Source organism: Drosophila erecta, unplaced genomic scaffold (assembly GCF_003286155.1).
Source record: "Drosophila erecta strain 14021-0224.00,06,07 unplaced genomic scaffold, DereRS2 tig00000000-arrow-pilon, whole genome shotgun sequence".
NCBI lineage: Eukaryota > Metazoa > Arthropoda > Insecta > Diptera > Drosophilidae > Drosophila > Drosophila erecta.
In genome coordinates, this window is record NW_020825194.1 from 820,626 (window position 1) to 840,677 (window position 20,052).

Below are 20,052 nucleotides of genomic sequence, written 5' to 3' on the forward strand. Positions count from 1 at the left end.
ATTTTTTAAATTTGGATGCAGATTTTTAGAGAATTGCGCCAGAAACATTTAGAGGTATGCCACTTCAAAATCCGATTAATATAAGTTGAGTTATGGAGTTTAGAACTTCAGTCTGGGGACATTTCTTAGTAATCTTGAATTTCTACATCAGAAAAATGACAAAAAATTAAAAAAAAATTTTTTTCTAAATTTGGATGCAGATTTTTAGAGAATTGCGCCAGAAACATTTAGAGGTATGCCACTTCAAAATCCGATTAATATAAGTTGAGTTATGGAGTTTAGAACTTCAGCCTGGGGACATTTCTCAGTATTCTTGAATTTCTACAACATCATAACATCAGAAAAATGACAAAAACTTAAAAAAAAAATAAATTTCAAAATTTTGATGCAGATTTTTAGAGAATTGCGCCAGAAACATTTAGAGGTATGCCACTTCAAAATCCGATTAATATAAGTTGAGTTATGGAGTTTAGAACTTCAGTCTGGGGACAATTCTTAGTAATCTTGAATTTCTACATCAGAAAAATGACAAAAAAATTTAAAAAAAATTTTTTTTTAAATTTGGATGCAGATTTTTAGAGAATTGCGCCAGAAACATTTAGAGGTATGCCACTTCAAAATCCGATTAATATAAGTTGAGTTATGGAGTTTAGAACTTCAGTCTGGGGACATTTCTTAGTAATCTTGAATTTCTACATTAGAAAAATGACAAAAACTTAAAAAAATATATATTTCTAAATTTGAATGCAGATTTTTAGAGAATTGCGCCAGAAACATTTAGAGGTATGCCACTTCAAAATCCGATTAATATAAGTTGAGTTGTGGAGTTTAGAACTTCAGTCTGGGGACATTTCTTAGTAATCTTGAATTTCTACATCAGAAAAATGACAAAAAAATTTAAAAAAAAAATTTTTTTAAATTTGGATGCAGATTTTTAGAGAATTGCGCCAGAAACATTTAGAGGTATGCCACTTCAAAATCCGATTAATATAAGTTGAGTTATGGAGTTTAGAACTTCAGTCTGGGGACATTTCTTAATAATCTTGAATTTCTACATCAGAAAAATGATAAAAAATTAAAAAAAAATTTTTTTCTAAATTTGGATGCAGATTTTTAGAGAATTGCGCCAGAAACATTTAGAGGTATGCCACTTCAAAATCCGATTAATATAAGTTGAGTTATGGAGTTTAGAACTTTAGCCTGGGGACATTTCTCAGTATTCTTGAATTTCTACAACATCATAACATCAGAAAAATGACAAAAACTTAAAAAAAAAAAAATTTCTAAATTTTGATGCAGATTTTTAGAGAATTGCGCCAGAAACATTTAGAGGTATGCCACTTCAAAATCCGATAAATATAAGTTGAGTTATGGAGTTTAGAACTTTAGCCTGGGGACATTTCTCATTATTCTTGAATTTCTACATCATAACATCAGAAAAATGACAAAAACTTAAAAAAAAAAAAATTTCTAAATTTTGATGCAGATTTTTAGAGAATTGCGCCAGAAACATTTAGAGGTATGCCACTTCAAAATCCGATTAATATAAGTTGAGTTATGGAGTTTAGAACTTCAGTCTGGGGACATTTCTTAGTAATCTTGAATTTCTACATCAGAAAAATGACAAAAAATTAAAAAAAAAAAAATTTCTAAATTTTGATGCAGATTTTTAGAGAATTGCGCCAGAAACATTTAGAGGTATGCCACTTCAAAATCCGATTAATATAAGTTGAGTTATGGAGTTTAGAACTTCAGTCTGGGGACATTTCTTAGTAATCTTGAATTTCTACATCAGAAAAATGACAAAAAAATTAAAAAAAAAAAATTTTTTAAATTTGGATGCAGATTTTTAGAGAATTGCGCCAGAAACATTTAGAGGTATGCCACTTCAAAATCCGATTAATATAAGTTGAGTTATGGAGTTTAGAACTTCAGTCTGGGGACATTTCTTAGTAATCTTGAATTTCTACATCAGAAAAATGACAAAAAAATGAAAAAAAAAATTTTTTTAAATTTGGATGCAGATTTTTAGAGAATTGCGCCAGAAACATTTAGAGGTATGCCACTTCAAAATCCGATAAATATAAGTTGAGTTATGGAGTTTAGAACTTTAGCCTGGGGACATTTCTCATTATTCTTGAATTTCTACATCATAACATCAGAAAAATGACAAAAACTTAAAAAAAAAAAAATTTCTAAATTTTGATGCAGATTTTTAGAGAATTGCGCCAGAAACATTTAGAGGTATGCCACTTCAAAATCCGATTAATATAAGTTGAGTTATGGAGTTTAGAACTTCAGTCTGGGGACATTTCTTAGTAATCTTGAATTTCTACATCAGAAAAATGACAAAAAAATTAAAAAAAAAAAATTTTTTAAATTTGGATGCAGATTTTTAGAGAATTGCGCCAGAAACATTTAGAGGTATGCCACTTCAAAATCCGATTAATATAAGTTGAGTTATGGAGTTTAGAACTTCAGTCTGGGGACATTTCTTAGTAATCTTGAATTTCTACATCAGAAAAATGACAAAAAAATGAAAAAAAAAATTTTTTTAAATTTGGATGCAGATTTTTAGAGAATTGCGCCAGAAACATTTAGAGGTATGCCACTTCAAAATCCGATTAATATAAGTTGAGTTATGGAGTTTAGAACTTCAGTCTGGGGACATTTTTAGATTTTAGATTTTTAGATTTTTAGAGAATTGCGCCAGAAACATTTAGAGGTATGCCACTTCAAAATCCGATTAATATAAGTTGAGTTATGGAGTTTAGAACTTCAGTCTGGGGACATTTCTTAGTAATCTTGAATTTCTACATCAGAAAAATGACAAAAAATTAAAAAAAAAAAAATTTCTAAATTTTTATGCAGATTTTTAGAGAATTGTGCCAGAAACATTTAGAGGTATGCCACTTCAAAATCCGATTAATATAAGTTGAGTTGTGGAGTTTAGAACTTCAGTCTGGGGACATTTCTTAGTAATCTTGAATTTCTACATCAGAAAAATGACAAAAAAATTTAAAAAAAAAATTTTTTTAAATTTGGATGCAGATTTTTAGAGAATTGCGCCAGAAACATTTAGAGGTATGCCACTTCAAAATCCGATTAATATAAGTTGAGTTATGGAGTTTAGAACTTCAGTCTGGGGACATTTCTTAGTAATCTTGAATTTCTACATCAGAAAAATGATAAAAAATTAAAAAAAAATTTTTTTCTAAATTTGGATGCAGATTTTTAGAGAATTGCGCCAGAAACATTTAGAGGTATGCCACTTCAAAATCCGATTAATATAAGTTGAGTTATGGAGTTTAGAACTTTAGCCTGGGGACATTTCTCAGTATTCTTGAATTTCTACAACATCATAACATCAGAAAAATGACAAAAACTTAAAAAAAAAAAAATTTCTAAATTTTGATGCAGATTTTTAGAGAATTGCACCAGAAACATTTAGAGGTATGCCACTTCAAAATCCGATAAATATAAGTTGAGTTATGGAGTTTAGAACTTTAGCCTGGGGACATTTCTCATTATTCTTGAATTTCTACATCATAACATCAGAAAAATGACAAAAACTTAAAAAAAAAAAAATTTCTAAATTTTGATGCAGATTTTTAGAGAATTGCGCCAGAAACATTTAGAGGTATGCCACTTCAAAATCCGATTAATATAAGTTGAGTTATGGAGTTTAGAACTTCAGTCTGGGGACATTTCTTAGTAATCTTGAATTTCTACATCAGAAAAATGACAAAAAATTAAAAAAAAAAAAATTTCTAAATTTTGATGCAGATTTTTAGAGAATTGCGCCAGAAACATTTAGAGGTATGCCACTTCAAAATCCGATTAATATAAGTTGAGTTATGGAGTTTAGAACTTCAGTCTGGGGACATTTCTTAGTAATCTTGAATTTCTACATCAGAAAAATGACAAAAAAATTAAAAAAAAAAATTTTTTAAATTTGGATGCAGATTTTTAGAGAATTGCGCCAGAAACATTTAGAGGTATGCCACTTCAAAATCCGATTAATATAAGTTGAGTTATGGAGTTTAGAACTTCAGTCTGGGGACATTTCTTAGTAATCTTGAATTTCTACATCAGAAAAATGACAAAAAAATGAAAAAAAAAATTTTTTTAAATTTGGATGCAGATTTTTAGAGAATTGCGCCAGAAACATTTAGAGGTATGCCACTTCAAAATCCGATAAATATAAGTTGAGTTATGGAGTTTAGAACTTTAGCCTGGGGACATTTCTCATTATTCTTGAATTTCTACATCATAACATCAGAAAAATGACAAAAACTTAAAAAAAAAAAAATTTCTAAATTTTGATGCAGATTTTTAGAGAATTGCGCCAGAAACATTTAGAGGTATGCCACTTCAAAATCCGATTAATATAAGTTGAGTTATGGAGTTTAGAACTTCAGTCTGGGGACATTTCTTAGTAATCTTGAATTTCTACATCAGAAAAATGACAAAAAAATGAAAAAAAAAATTTTTTTAAATTTGGATGCAGATTTTTAGAGAATTGCGCCAGAAACATTTAGAGGTATGCCACTTCAAAATCCGATTAATATAAGTTGAGTTATGGAGTTTAGAACTTCAGTCTGGGGACATTTCTTAGTAATCTTGAATTTCTACATCAGAAAAATGACAAAAAATTAAAAAAAAATTTTTTTCTAAATTTGGATGCAGATTTTTAGAGAATTGCGCCAGAAACATTTAGAGGTATGCCACTTCAAAATCCGATTAATATAAGTTGAGTTATGGAGTTTAGAACTTTAGCCTGGGGACATTTCTCAGTATTCTTGAATTTCTACAACATCATAACATCAGAAAAATGACAAAAACTTAAAAAAAAAAAATTTCTAAATTTTGATGCAGATTTTTAGAGAATTGCGCCAGAAACATTTAGAGGTATGCCACTTCAAAATCCGATAAATATAAGTTGAGTTATGGAGTTTAGAACTTTAGCCTGGGGACATTTCTCATTATTCTTGAATTTCTACAACATCATAACATCAGAAAAATGACAAAAAAATAAAAAAAAAAAATTATTTTTAATTTGGATGCAGATTTTTAGAGAATTGCGCCAGAAACATTTAGAGGTATGCCACTTCAAAATCCGATTAATATAAGTTGAGTTATGGAGTTTAGAACTTCAGTCTGGGGACATTTCTTAGTAATCTTGAATTTCTACATCAGAAAAATGACAAAAAATTAAAAAAAAAAAAATTTCTAAATTTTTATGCAGATTTTTAGAGAATTGTGCCAGAAACATTTAGAGGTATGCCACTTCAAAATCCGATTAATATAAGTTGAGTTATGGAGTTTAGAACTTCAGTCTGGGGACATTTCTTAGTAATCTTGAATTTCTACATCAGAAATATGACAAAAAATTAAAAAAAAAAAAATTTCTAAATTTTTATGCAGATTTTTAGAGAATTGCGCCAGAAACATTTAGAGGTATGCCACTTCAAAATCCGATTAATATAAGTTGAGTTATGGAGTTTAGAACTTCAGTCTGGGGACATTTCTTAGTAATCTTGAATTTCTACATCAAAAAAATGGCAAAAGATTACAAAAAAAATAAATTTCTAAATTTTTATGCAGGTTTTTAGAGAATTGCGCCAGAAACATTTAGAGGTATGCCACTTCAAAATCCGATTAATATAAGTTGAGTTATGGAGTTTAGAGCTTCAGCCTGGGGACATTTTATTTAACATTAACATTATTAGTGCATCTTACCTTTCCGATGAGTATGCATAGTCCTGATCGGCTCCCAATCCGGAGTCAGTGTGCTCGTGGGACACTCGCAGAGCCGAGTTCTCCAAAGGACTCAGATTGGAGCCAGTGGGCGAGATAAAGTCACCCATGCTCATGCTGGACATCATTCTGAAGTTGGATAATCCACATACATTTCCCACATTTGCAAGGACATTTCCTCCATCTCCTTCACTCACCTAACTAGACCATTATTCCTTTCACACTCCCTTGAAGATATAGTGCTGGCCGACCGGATGGATCCATTCTTAGGCGCATGTCCTCCAGCTCCAGGACCTCCGTTGGCTTCGTGTGGATGCGTGCTTTGATAGTAAAGTCTACAATTATGTACATGAGTTAAGTGTGAGCTGATAACTAATCAGACTAGAAACTAAAAACGTTTCACTTTAGAGATTGACTCTTACCTATTTATTAGTAATTTAGTGATTGGATAACGGGTACTTACCCCCTGATGCGATCGACGCGATTCCTGGCCTGACCAGCATTTCCCGATCCACTGCCATTGGTAATGGTGTTGCCGGATCCCGTACTCTTGGCTCCCACACTGCTCTTGCTGTTGCTCTTGTGGATCTTCAGGTTAGAGTTGGACCTCTTCGAGGTGGTCTCTACCACCGTGTAGGGAATCTCGCGTAACTGCTGCTCCGACATGCCCTCCGTGTCCACCAGATCGAATTGTAGGTGCTTCGCCAGCTCACTGTTCCACATGCGGCTTCGTGATTCCGATGGGGATCTATTTTCATTAAAAAATTTTAAATAATCATTTAATTAGTTGAAAAGAAATGTATATATACTGAGTTGCATCCTGAATAGAGTGTACATTCTACTTTTCTCGTTATACTCACTTGTTTTTGCGATGCCTTCTGGATTTGTGGTGCGAATGGGTGTCCGAGTGGCTATCGTTGCTGTGGAGACTCCTGGCCACTATGCTGCTCTTGGAAACAGCTGCCTGCTGCACGGAACTCTGGCCCAAGCTGGCCTCCGCCTGGCGTCGTTGCACTTCCCTCCACTGGGATGTGGAGTCTATAAGCTCAGCACTTCCACTCCTCATCGAGGAGCTGCGATGACCGGAGTAGCTGCGCCCTCGTGTGCTATCGTGATCGGATCCTCCGGCTGAATCCCTTCGATGTCGGTGCGAACGGCGGTGCTTGCGATGATGCGAGCGTCCTGATCTTCCAGACCGACCTGATCCTCTGGAAAGCTCGCTTTCATTATCTGAGGTGCGACGATGACGGTGCTTATGCCTTAAATTTGAAAAGTACTCGTATGAATATGTTTTTCCGGTTATAATGAATTGCAAATTCGGAAGGTCAAACATTAAATTAAGTATGTTCCACGATAAGATACGTGGAAATGCCAAATTTGATACGCATAAAAATTGGGAAATTCTAATTCCCTTGCGAAATTCAGATATTTGCAGATAAGATAAATAGACAAATTTAATCAGTAAGCACTCACTTTCGAGCAACCACTCAAACGAGGCGCATGCCCTAGGATGTCCAAGTCGATAGGCTTCAAGGGGTCTTAAAATGTCACATATACTGGACTCTATCTTAACCTTCTAAAGTTCACTAAGTGTTGACGACCTTAATTCATCTGGTTTGATAAAATTCGCACGCGTCGCATTTATCTAACTTCATCCTAAGATTCACAGCGGATGCCCTTTCAAACTAAACTTGGTGAAACCAAGGTCAGAAGTCTACACAGTAATCACAGTTGATGGGTTTGGATACGATACCACGGCATGGCATTCAAGTTAAATATAAATTCTTTAGAAATTCGAGTCTCGAAAGTAATTGGTAATCTTTAAAGTACTTCTATACTTTAGCTTGTCATTAAGAAGGAAACTTACTTGCGCGTGGACCTCGAGTCGTTGGAGGAGTGGCTCTCCACGGAACTGGAGCGGTATCTCTGCTGCTGATGGGAGGCGGATGAGGAGCTGGCCCGCTGCTGTCGGTGGTGGTGTTGCGAGGACGAGGAGGTGGCCCCCGCTGTCGAGGATTGGTGGTGCGGATGGTGGCTGGTACCGTGGCCGTGGCTGTGGTGGCTGTGATGGTGGTGCAGCCCACCGCCTGCCGTACTCGCGGATCTCACGGATCGCGGACTCGACGGATTGTGCCCGAAGAGGGATCGCTGCTGGGATCTGGGCCAGGGAGCACTCCGGGTGCTCCTCGGGGAGTCAGGCGTTTGCAGGTTGCCGCCGCTGTTGTTGTTGTAGCTGCTGGAGTTGTTGTTCTGCTGCTGATGGCAAGGTCTGATGCCCAAAGTGGTGGGTATGCTGTAGGTGGAGCGATAGGGGCTGTCGTAGTTGCTATTCATCGGCGGTGGAGAGGGAGTGGGGGATGAAAGAGATTAAAGGCGGGGGATCAGTCATCGCGATCTCGCATTATTTTGCCATAAATTTAAATTGTTTAACATAAACGTTGATTAAAGTCCGCGGCATGGAAGGCCATTTAGGCTGTCCAGGCTGTTCAGCCTGTCCAGGCTGTCCAATTCGATCTGGGGAGGCAACTGAGCAACTGAGCTCCTCCAACCATGCCACCATGCCACGAGATCGACACAGACAAATAATGCGCGTGTGCAAAATTGAGTAATTGCCGCACTGGCAATCAGCGGGCAATCATTTTGTACTCTCAGGAGTCGTCGCTTCAGTCCAGTTCGGTTAAGCTCAGTTCCACTGAGGATCCCAGAAAACCCAGAACGTGCCTGGTGATTTATGCTCCCTGGGATGCAGCGATCTGTGATCTGTGATTTGTGATCTGGCATCTGGGATCTGGAAAGCGTGGTGTGGTGGCAGGGATCGGCTGCCTGATTGGCCTGATGTTTGGGCTTCTCTTTGTTTGCAAATGATAAATGACGCGGGCTATTTGCTCATCCCGGGTCTTCCAGGCCCAGGAATCCAGCGATTACGATTGGCTTCTATTACCTTATTTAGAGCCTCACCTGAGCGTGTAATTTATGCACGGATGGTGGGCAAACACTTACACTGGACAGCTGGAAACGCTGGCTGGTAATTGTCCAATTCAAGTGCTTCTTGGGATCGCTTTCGATTAGTCTCTACAACGGAGTATACACTCCCTGACTATAAATCGCCTGGCATGACTCAATTTCCCCCGAAACTTCTATGATTTTTATTTGTCCATATAATTTGATGTTCGCAACCATAAAACATTTAATAAATGCTGCGTCTAGACAATGTAACTGCCTTCGAAATGGCAACTAAATGGATTTTGAACACGAATTCGAAACAGAACCCACAGTGCCACAGTGCCAGAGTGCCGGAGGGCACTTGAGCCGGGACAATGCCAAGGAGCTTCTATCTATGTATCCTGTTTGTCCTGTCAAACGCAAACGCAGGCGGAAAAGGCGGGGAATGATGAAGTGCTCCGGCTGCATTCCTCTCAAATTGAACCCGGCGATTTCGAATAGCAATAGCCATACCGAAAAATATATGTTTGAAAATTAAAAAGAGATCAAAGGCGAGTCCTCTCCAACGAGCCACATGAGAGCTCTTCCGGCGCGCCAGCTCCCAAAAATGATTACTAAAAAGCAAAAAAGGACTTGGCGGCCAAAAAAAGGACTTGGCCGGAAAAAAGGACAACTACGTCAAAGGAAGCAGCTGCCGCACATAAATGGGTAAAATACGAAACGCGAGGGTACTACACATGGGCGGACGGGTAAATCAAAACTTTTGTGCTTGGAATGAAAACAAATGATGGGCATTCTGGAGTACTCACTTGGAGATGGTGCCCATTCCCGGTTGGGGCAGCGGCCTGTTGCCCATGTGGCTGCCGCCTCCTAATGTTCCCGCTCCACTTGCTCCATTGCCATTGCCGTGGCCATTCCCGTTCCCGCTCCCGTTCCCATTCCCATTTCCATGGCCGTTGCTGTTAAAAAAGTCATCAATCACGCGGCGCGGCTGGCGCTTCGAGGGAGTTCGGGTGAAGGCGGGCGGCGATCGTCCGGCGGAAAGTGCATCCTTCTCCGTTTGCTTGTCCGGGCGACTTTGGGTGTGGTTCGATGGGTTCGGGGTTGGCAGACATGCGGTGGTGGTGGTGGTGGTGGTGTTGGGCAACATAAAAGTAGGCATAAAGGCGTCCAAAAATATTAACAACCAAAATGGGAAAATGTGAAAAACAAAAAGGAAAGCGAGAGTACGGATCATAGAAGACGCTAATAATGAACAGTGAACCATAAAAAGGTTGTAAAGCACACACAGCCAAATAAAATAAAAGCCCTGGAACTGCGAAACTTTCATTTGTTTCTCAAATTAAAAACGTTCTGTTCTTGGGGCAGTCATAAAATGAGCCGACGCCCCTAAAAAAACTTTGTTTTTGGCCACTGGAAATGCCCTGCCAGGCAAGTTAATAGTTTCACTGAGTTACTGTTGGCCACGTGAACTCCATTTTGAGTCCGGGCGCAAGAAAGTTTACCGCACCAACTAAATGGTCAGCCGCAGTCACCGCAAATGTCCAGTCATAAACATGAAGGACCTGAAGCCCCAGAGTTCCCCTGCATCCCCTCGATTCCCTGGATACCCTCGATTTCCTGCCACATTCGTCATGCACAATTGCCTGCATTTGGTGAGCCAGCAGCTTAGAGCCGCCTTTTCGCAGAAAGTCATTAGTGGGCTTTGCACTCGAGTTGCTTTTTGGCTGACTGCCCGAAGGCCTCCTAATCCCAATCCCCAGCTCCAGCTCTAGCTCCAGCTCCATCCACATCCCCATCTGTATGCCAAGTACCCCTGCAGATCCGACATTTTTATTGGACTTCCAATTAGTTGACCATGCAGGCGATGGCGTAAACTTGATCTATGAACACTGGTCGGGTTGCACTGCATCTGGATCTGCTTCTGTTTGGATTTGACTGGGCCAGAGATGAGCTCTAATTGGTCCGGCGGGAAACTCGAGAAGCTGACACGCGAACTTGGTTCATTTTGGCGTTTTCAGGGGTCTTCTTTGAAACTGGAGTGGCCCGTCATTGCGGCCGTACTTGATGGCAATAAGTCTTGGATTCGGCTAATACTCGATTTATTAGGAGTCTTAAAAAAAACAGAGCTAAGTTATTTATTTAAATGCCCCATTTTTGCAGTAATAGTTGGCCATTGGCATGGCCGATATGCCCGAACATATTTGTAGGAAATTGAACTCTTGGAATGCCGCATCTAGCCATCTATCCTCTCAAGAACCAACTCACTTGTTCGCTTCGAGTCCAGCCCAATTTCTCCACTCGAGCTGCCCCTTAATGAGCTAATCACATGAGGTGCACTTTGAGGCCAGGGATTGAACTCGAGTGTCTGGGCCATTGAAATTCGTTACGTCTTAATTGGCTGCGCTTTTGGGTTTGGCCAATAAATTAGGCAACGCTGCACCAGGGGGTTTTCTTTTTTGGCTTAACAACTCCATCTGATGGGCGGAGCACACACGACTGCACCCACAGGAACTTCCTGGAGTGTTCCCGGTACTCGCCGACACTCCAGTATTTCTGGCCACTTGGATGGCCTGTGTTACTCACCTGTGCCTGAAGCGCGATCCCAGTTGGAACAAATCGGCGGCATGCGACTGCGAACTGGGCAGAGGGGCCACTCGCACCTGCCTGAAGAAGGCATGGTGTTCCACGCAGCAGCGCCATAAGTGTTTGCAGGCCGACTTGCGAGGCGTCTCGAATCCGTAGGTGCTCAGCTCGTTCTGCGGGAAACAGGAACAGAATCCAATCGCAAAGGTGTGATAAGCACAAGAGTCGAGTCGAGTCACGATGGGAACTGGAAACTCGACTGGGATGTGCCGACAAAGAGGCGGATTGACTGAATGAATGCCCCTGTCGGTTTGCCCCCTCCCACCCATTCCCAACTGTAAAGTGCTGGCCAAAAAAAAAAAAACAAAAACTGGGCAGGAAAGGGGAAAAATCAAGGCGAAGGAGAATGCTTAAGTTTCCGCCTTTTGTGCGCGTCAACTGGCTGGGAAACTTTTTTGATTATCAAAGCGTTAACACCCGAAAGTGTGCAACTTTCGGCAGCTCCAGCCATTTGGCGTCCTCTATCTGCTATCTGCTACCAGAGCTACCATCTTCCATCTACCAGCTACTTGTTGTCTAACGAGTCCTCCTACGCTTTTGGCTCCTGGCGCCACTTGATGCCGCTGACAGCCAAAAGTTGTCGCCATAAGGAGCACATAGAAAAATTGGCGACACTGCAAAACGGGAATAAGAATAAGGAATTGAAAGCACTCGAAGGGAGCTATGGACTATCGGATACCCTGTTCACTTTTTAGGCGGATCTGCACTTCGGACGCTTAAGTACCCAATTACAAGAATACAGGTATAATGACTTCATAATTGAATTTAAGAATTGATTGCTTCGCTAATACTTAAATAAAATTATTATAGAACGTGTTAGTCAAATCAATCTTTAAGAATTGTAAAGGATCGAGATATGTAAGTGAATGGGTATAAGGTTGCAGGTCATCTACAAGCACGCCCAAAACTCTCTCAACTGCCAGATACTTCCTACTTTGTGACTTTGTGATAGGTCTACAACCCTTTAGTGCCAACTTTCGACCATTCACTCGCGGAACGAACTGCAAATTGTAAAAAGCACTTGTCGGCGAACAAATTTATGGCTGGGAGGGACTAGGAATTGGGGACACTCATCCACATCGTCACAGTGGCCATTGTCGTTTCGGGCTCGCAGCTAAGAGTTTACAGTTTTCCAGTTCCCATTGTCGCGTTGGGTGCGTTTGGGAATTTACATTTTTATCGCTTATCCTGAGCATAAAATAGCGTCCTTTATAATAAACTTTGGCAATGCGCGGCCAATAGTAATGAGCCACCGTCGTCTTGTTGCGCAGCACGACAATCCCGCTTGGAGTCAGGCCCAGGAAGTACTCCACGCTGTCCTCGCCCTGTGGGAAAAAGGGAAAAGTGGAAAAGTGTTGGGAAAAAGTAGAGAAAATGAGAAGCTGAGAAACTGAGAAACCGAGAAACTTTCGCAGGCAAAGGCGGGCGCAAAAGTTTCCTTTCGGCCATTGCCAAAAAATGTGTTAACAAGAAGAAAGTTTTCGCCCATTAGCAGCAGGCGGCATTTTTATGGATAGCGCGCTCCTATAATGCCGCCCAGAAAAAAGGCGAAATAAATGTAATTTCGGCTGTTAATTAAATTAAAAAGAAAAGGAAAACAGAACGAGAGAGCGGCAAAGCATATAAAAGACGGCGGTCTGGCGCCGCGATAGTCAATGATTTGTGTCTATAAACAAACACAAGGGGGTGGATATAGGCTTTATTGTGGCACATAACACATAGTCGTACACAGCACATACCACATGGAGTACAAGGGTTCGGGAGCCCCAACTCCACGCATGTATACAAACACAGCTGGTGATTTATTGAGGTTTGATATCAAAGTAAAGGGCAATAAAAAATGCAAATGAAGTGCCAACTTACGCAGCACAAAAGCGTAGACACACGAGACTCGCTTTTTGGGGGGTAATCATTCCCCCCTACCCCAATTGGGGACCCCACAGAAATGTGAGCAAATGATTTATAATATTTGCCCCGAAATGAAATTAAACTTTGCATTTCCCTCTGACCCCTTTTATGCGGCTGGTTGAACTGTACGTCGAAGACCGGCTGCCTGGTATGGTGAACCATCTGCGGTTTCGGACTTCGGGTCATATGAGGGAACTATCCATAGGTCGGTCCTATATGCCACCCCCATTTCAGCATTTCACCCGAGTTGGCTTGACACATGAGCAGCATCAGCACATTACTCACCAGAACGGGATGCAAATCCACGCCGTACATATCGTGCCATTTGACTTTGTCCAAATAGTTGAGCTCGGCACTGGAGGGCGACATTCCCTTCAGCTGCTGGTGGAGCTCGGAGACGCGGGTTTCCAGCTCGTTGCTCTGGTTAGGAAGCAGCCGGAACTCGGACACGTAGCCCTTCGAATGGCGCCGCTGATCGTAGTCGCCAAGTTCAGCTGGGGATGCAAACATGTATCTTTAAGTGGGCTTGTTTCCTTGCTTAAGATTACAAAAATATAGAGTGGCGTTCTTGGTAAATATAAGCACAAGTGACAAGACATATATCTTTGAATCAGTCAAAGGATACGGCCTAAAAATCAACTGGCATTTGCAAGGGGATGGTGTCCCATTGGCGTCCCATTACTTACATTGCACCACAAAGGCTCCCAGCTCGGCGGCCAGCTCAAAGGCCACAGGCAGTCGTCCCTGCAGAACATCCTGTTTGACTTGCAGGAAAAGTTGATACCTGCAAATGACAAATTTCATTAGCCAACATGGCAGCACAAAAAGCCGAAAACAAGGACCAGAAGCAGTTAACAAGTGGGCAAACAGAAATCTGGGCATAAAATTAGTTGATCCCCCTGAATGCTTGTCCAAAACAAACATTCGGCCGACTTGTTGACTTTGGGCGTAACATGGAAATCATGAAACGAAACAAATACTCGCAAATGGCAGATGGGTAGGCCGGTGGTAGGCATCATATTTCACAATTATTTGCTAAAATCAAGCGCAGTTTGAGCTTCAAGCTGCCTGTTTGCCTTAATCCCGTCCTGTCTGGCTGGAAATCCCCTCGTCGCTCGGAATTTGCAACTTTGTCCTGACCAAAGTCAATTGCCGTTTATTGTGCGCCGCAGACTTTGTATAGCTAAAATAACACGATATTCTTTGGCCCTAGTGCACTTCCAATAATGCAACGGCAATTGCATTGCCACGCCCCATCATGACGGTGATGGCCGCCCCTTTTCCACTTGGCTAGAAGTGCATTTCGATGCATTTATATGCGCTAATATTGGCAGTGGATTCAGTGGATTCAGCGGCAGTTGGCCGGGATTTTGATGATGTTTGGCCAATGGTTTCGCCGTCGCCCTGCGAATGATTATGGCCAACGTGTCGTCGTATGGAGAGCAAATATTTGCACACACCAAATGCTTGATAAATGCAGCAATCGCCCCCAGGATAACCAGACACCAGGACACCAGGACACCCGCACACCCGATGATGTGGCGATGAAAACCATTGCCACGGTCACATTTCCACATTTTCCCCCGGCATTCGCGACATTTGGCATTTTCCCTTCGGCCTGCTGGCCTTTTCCACTGGCGTTATTTTAATTTATTTCGCTTGATGTGCGCGCATAAATGCATTAATTGCTCGATGCATTATCCATTAGTTGAGTGGGCAGAGCGAGCTCATGGTTTTCAGCTCGTGCATCTCAATTCGCTTCATTTGTTGTTTATTGCATTATAATTATGCGTCTGTGTGCCTCAATTAACAAATTAAATTTGCCAAATTCAATTTACCGAATTTATGGCAGACCAAAGATGGGATGGCACAAATTAAATGCTTAAATTGTTAATGTCTGTGCGGACAAAAGGATATTTTTTAAATGCCCATCACAATCTGACTTCGACTTTAATGTTTACGAGTAATTCATTGAGAAGGGCTCAGTATGGTATATTGTATAGGATTGGTTGCCTCACCTGGTTATTTCCTCCAGCAGCTTGCAGGGATCGGCAGCGTAGAACTTCACACCGAAATACAAGTCATAGGGATCCGACTTGGGCTTGAGTTGACGGGAAATACGCGACGCAGGATCGAGCCAGTGCTGTGGGGAAATGCAAATGAGAGATAGATTCAACCAGGTGGTCGCACAAGAGTGTGTGTGAATGTGGATGAAGGACACCTCCGGCAGGACCAACGAAAGCGAAAATACCCAACCTGCCCCGCAGCCAAAGGACTCTCAAAGAGTTGCCAAAGTCTGGGTGCTGGGCTTTTTGTTTTCATTTTTCATCGCGCCTGAATGAATTTCAATGAAAACGAAAATGAATTTCCAAAACCAATATGTGTGCCCAGCGGAAGCGGTCTCCTTCACCTTTTTCCTTTCGGATCGTTTTTGCTCCACACGCTTACCGTCTGATTCTCCTCGTCTATGTAACGTATGCCGAAGTATGAGGTCTCGATTAAATTGAGCCTGGCGAAGACGACATCCAGCAGAGCCTGGCCGGGCAAATCATCCTGAAAATAGACAAGAAAATTGCTGTTAAAACAGAGCAGAGTCCTGGGGATAAACAGGAGGGATAAAGACAGGAGCGGCAGAGAGGCGGAGAGGCAAAGGCAAACACTGGAAACACTGGCAAACTGTTGAGCCATTGAATGGCCACAGACACGGCCCTCGCTTCCTTTTCCCTTTCGTCCTGCGCCCATTTTCCATCCAGTTGGCTAAGTCCTCCGCCGACAAAAGTGAAAACTTGCCAGTGACAATTATTCAATTGGAAAATTGCTGCCTTTTTTGTGAGCGCCTCTGCCTGCGAGAAAATAAATGTGGAAATAGCAAAATGGCCCGTTCTTCCTCTCGACCAAACAATTTATGGCAAATCGAAGGCGGCCAAAGTCGGGCAATCAACAATTTTTGCTGTTGGTTTAATTTAATTTGTTAAAGCTTTAAAATGCCAATTCCCTTTTTTTCGCCCCGTCTGTCGTCCAGTGGCAATAATAAATTGAGTTTGTTCTCTGGGGAGGTCTCGGAATCGAAAACGGATTCACCCCGAAAAGGTGGCCGCCGCCGCAGCTGCAGGAACCGCAAAAAAGCACCCAAACTATGGCCGTGGGGTGTGCTATTGTTAACCGCAAAGGCAGCTGCCACGCCCCCTGTTTACCGCCGCCCCCTGCGGCAGCCGATGCTCCTCCTCGATTGTCTGCAGCGTGTCTCATGTGCTACTCCGCTTTTTTTCGCTTTTTTTTTTCGCTTTTTTGCTTTTGGCCAACTGTCCAGCAGACACTGACTTTTGCCTTTTGTTGTTTGCTCGACCCGCTGCCATGTTTTATTTATGGTATTTCTGCCTGGTCGAAGGATCCCTTTGGGCCATCCGCCATTCGCCATCCGCATCCACGTACACAGCCACAGCCACATACACAGCCACGTCCTTGTACACATCCATATCCTGCACACGGCATTTCCCTTCGCATGCATATTGGCCAGCTTTATTGTTGTTGCGTAATAAACTTAATGGCTGGCAAGTGTGAACACACTGGGATTCCGGGAGTGGGAACTCGGTGTAACTGCCAGTTTGCTCGGAATTCCGTGCTGAACTCGTTTTGAATTTATGTTAAACATTCTGCTGACCTCGGACTTTGAGGCCGAAATCGAGCTGCTTAACTCGCCGTCTGGGAATTGTAAATGCCAAAACATGGAGTCCAAGTTGGGATGCTGCCGATGTATCAAATGATATTTGATACACATTGTCGGGGAATGTTTGCCACATGCCTATATTTATAAAGTTGTTTCCTCTACTCCATCAAGCAATACTCTATTTCCATCTCAGTAAAACAATGAATGTGATTACACATCTTTAGTGGCACTGCGAAATGTTTTCGGTCTGCCCAATAACCATTTACCTTGCAGCATTGCCAAAACAAACCGAGATCCCTCCCAGTGGATAGGAGGAATAATCTCCGCATGAGAGCTCATTCCGCATCAAAAAGTCGAGCAGAGTTGAGTTTTGCATGAGCTCCGAGCCGCAGGACGAGAATGCGAGTGTGTGAGTGTGTGAGTGAGCACGGTGCACGGACTCGTGTGCGTGTGTGTCAAAAACTAATTGCATTTGTGCCGACTGCATTAGATGACAGTCGTTAACAGGACGAAGTGACACAGTGACAGTGAAGTGACATCGGCAGTGGCAAAGTGAACGTGATGCTGCAGCTGGGCAGGACATCAAATTTGTACTCTGGTCCTGCAGCTCAAATTGCATTACAAATACGTGGAGTGAACGTGGGCAAGGACATTAAGACAATGGTCTGTGAAATTTTCTACACAAGTCGAGTCCTTATTCTTGTCATCCTTGCTCCGAAAGCTCTTGTTCCAGCTGGCACCGCTGGAGTCGACTTTGCTGTCAATGCTTTTACCATAAAACACAAAACACGAGAAGAAAAGTGCATTTTAAAAATGCATAAGAAACATGAGCGCTCATCATATTGTCGGTTGCCGTTTACTTACTGAGAGCAGCTAATAATGCATGTGCACGTAAATGGAATTCCAAATGAGGCAAAAGCGAGTGAAATAACATTCCTTAAAGTGTGCCGAAAGCAAGTGAGCCATCCTTATCGATCTGGATTGGATGCTTATTGGATGCCGTACCTTTCAGGAATCCCTGCCAGTAGACACCCCCCGTTGGCAACCAGCCTAATGAACTAGTCGTTCAGCGCCTAAGTTATGGCCAGAAATCAACGTATACATGGAAGGACCGCAATTAATCACATGGGTTTTGCCGGAAAAACTTGTGCAAACGAAAGTGTTTTGGGTCCCAAAGGTTTTCCACGTTCAGACAAACGATTTTGGGGGCGGAAACATTCCCCCAGCTTCAACGCCAATTTCCACACAACTCACTCACTGATAGAGTTCAATAAATTAGATTTTCCTCGAACCAGTGACGTAGATGATGTCTGGGGCATCAAAGGATGAAGGCTATGGATGATCCTGATGCTGACATCGCAGCAAATGGCAGTCGAGGAGGAAAAAACAAAAAAAATAGAAAAAATAGAAAAAATTAAGAAGACGCCGGATGTGCCTTACGATGATTATGTTGATGCTAATGATGATTAGGTCTTTGGCTAAAATGTCTTAATCAAATTATGCTTACTTTGATGTTGCTGGAAGGACCCACGCCTGCCTCGGAGCCACAGGACATCGAATCCTGGCCAAGTACACTTAATGAGCTTACATTTTTCGCCACCCCCCGCCGCCGACTGGCTCTCAACCTCGATTGCCTGCTTTTCTTGTCAGCTGACGGCAACACCAGAGCAAAAAGGAGGAAGTTTTTGCCATGCAACTTAATTAGAGAACGCCAAGTGGTAAACCGGAAAATATAGCACACATGTCTGGCCACCAGCCAGCCCTAAACAACTTCCCATTTTTCCACCCCCGGGGGACACTTTTCGGTGGAGAGGCAAAAATCCCAGCACCGCGTTCCGGCTAAAACGTAATCAGCGTCTTGGCAAACTTTAACGACGTGACTAACCCAATTTCGGCCTTTTACGCTGCAAGTCGCCGGGCTTTAATATGATTAGCACGTGTTTTATGTTTTCAAAGGATGAGCTCCCCAAACACACGTGCTTGTCAAAACTACTTGAAATTAACTTGACTTCATGAAAAATAGTTGCACATGCTTGGGCAGCGTTTTTCACAGATCAAATAAATATGTGAAATATATATTTGTAGATAGGTAATTCTTAACTTTAAAGTCTAGTGCTACACTTCATCCGCCTCCGTGGTTTCATCCAGCCCAGTCAGATTACATCGCATTCCTGTGTAAGCTCATTTGCTGCCATTTAAACTGCAAGGCGGCTAACAAGAAACGCCAGCTTATTGCCCTTGCAGGAGCAAATAAAAACAAAGCTGGCTGAAATGGAAAATAAGAAGTGAGTCCGAGTCGTCGGCAATGGGGGTCAGGTCAGATGCTGGAGCTGATGCTCGACTCGGCATCTGCCCCCAAAAGGTTCTGCCATCCACGGGTCGTATACTTAATGCCCTCCATGCCATGTGAGCTGTGTCTGTGTGCGTTTTAGCCCCGCCAATTGCATTGTGCGTATAATTGCGATGCTTGGCTTAAACGAGCGCTGACCTCTGACAACAAAAAATGCACACAACTCTCGGTGGAAAAAAGCGAGAAACGAAAAACCCAAAACAAAAACAAAAACCAGAAGCAGAGAGCTGCATTCGTTTGTGTTTATAACGGCATTATGAGTCTTAAGCTCAGGGCTGAAATAGGAGGAACAAAAATAAAAGCCAGAAAGAGCCAACAAACGGGGCTAAAACAGAGAAACGGAGTGAGTGCAATGTCACAGACAAAACGGCGACAAAATGAAAGAAAAGCAATGGCAGCAACATCGTGTCGTCGTTATGCACAAAAAGCAGGCAGCCTTTCCAAATGCTAAAGCAGATTTATGTCTGCTCCTCACCCCAGCCCCTCTCCCCCCTCTTCACCCCTCTGGGGAACCCCCTTTTGGGGGCCGGGATCCACCCTGCTCATCCCATATTGGCGCATCTTCACCTAACTGAAAAACACATTCAACAAACGAGATTTGCGTAATTCCTGCAGCTCAGCGCCGAAGAGAAGGTTCCTCAACTCAACTCGAGTCGTCTCGGTTTTTCCTTTTTTTTATTTGCTTTTTTTGTTGTTTGCCGGCTGCTTGTTCTTCGCAATGTTTGTTGTCAGTCGGTTTGCTGTTCTTGTTGCTGTTGTTGTCGCAGTGGATGCTGCC

The 20,052-nt window shown here is 42.1% G+C and overlaps 1 protein-coding gene across 5 annotated transcripts in view; it reads right to left on the reverse strand.

The window, feature by feature from the left end:
• The window catches only part of LOC6554749 (band 4.1-like protein 4A), a 48,272-nt gene that overhangs the window by 21,710 nt on the left and 6,510 nt on the right, over positions 1-20,052 (reverse strand). For 4 of the 5 annotated variants that reach the window (XM_026981334.1, XM_026981364.1, XM_026981240.1 and 1 more), the window contains exons 2-13: positions 15,706-15,810; positions 15,276-15,400; positions 13,944-14,041; positions 13,543-13,751; positions 12,522-12,674; positions 11,290-11,462; positions 9,513-9,779; positions 7,628-8,086; positions 6,621-7,019; positions 6,224-6,508; positions 5,958-6,095; positions 5,743-5,889 (exon numbers count right to left, since the gene is read on the reverse strand). In XM_026981334.1, coding sequence (XP_026837135.1) covers positions 5,743-5,889; positions 5,958-6,095; positions 6,224-6,508; positions 6,621-7,019; positions 7,628-8,086; positions 9,513-9,779; positions 11,290-11,462; positions 12,522-12,674; positions 13,543-13,751; positions 13,944-14,041; positions 15,276-15,400; positions 15,706-15,810 — 2,558 coding nt within the window. The remainder of the gene's footprint in view (positions 1-5,742; positions 5,890-5,957; positions 6,096-6,223; positions 6,509-6,620; positions 7,020-7,627; positions 8,087-9,512; positions 9,780-11,289; positions 11,463-12,521; positions 12,675-13,542; positions 13,752-13,943; positions 14,042-15,275; positions 15,401-15,705; positions 15,811-20,052) is intronic. The other variant, XM_015153628.2, reaches the window with a different exon arrangement.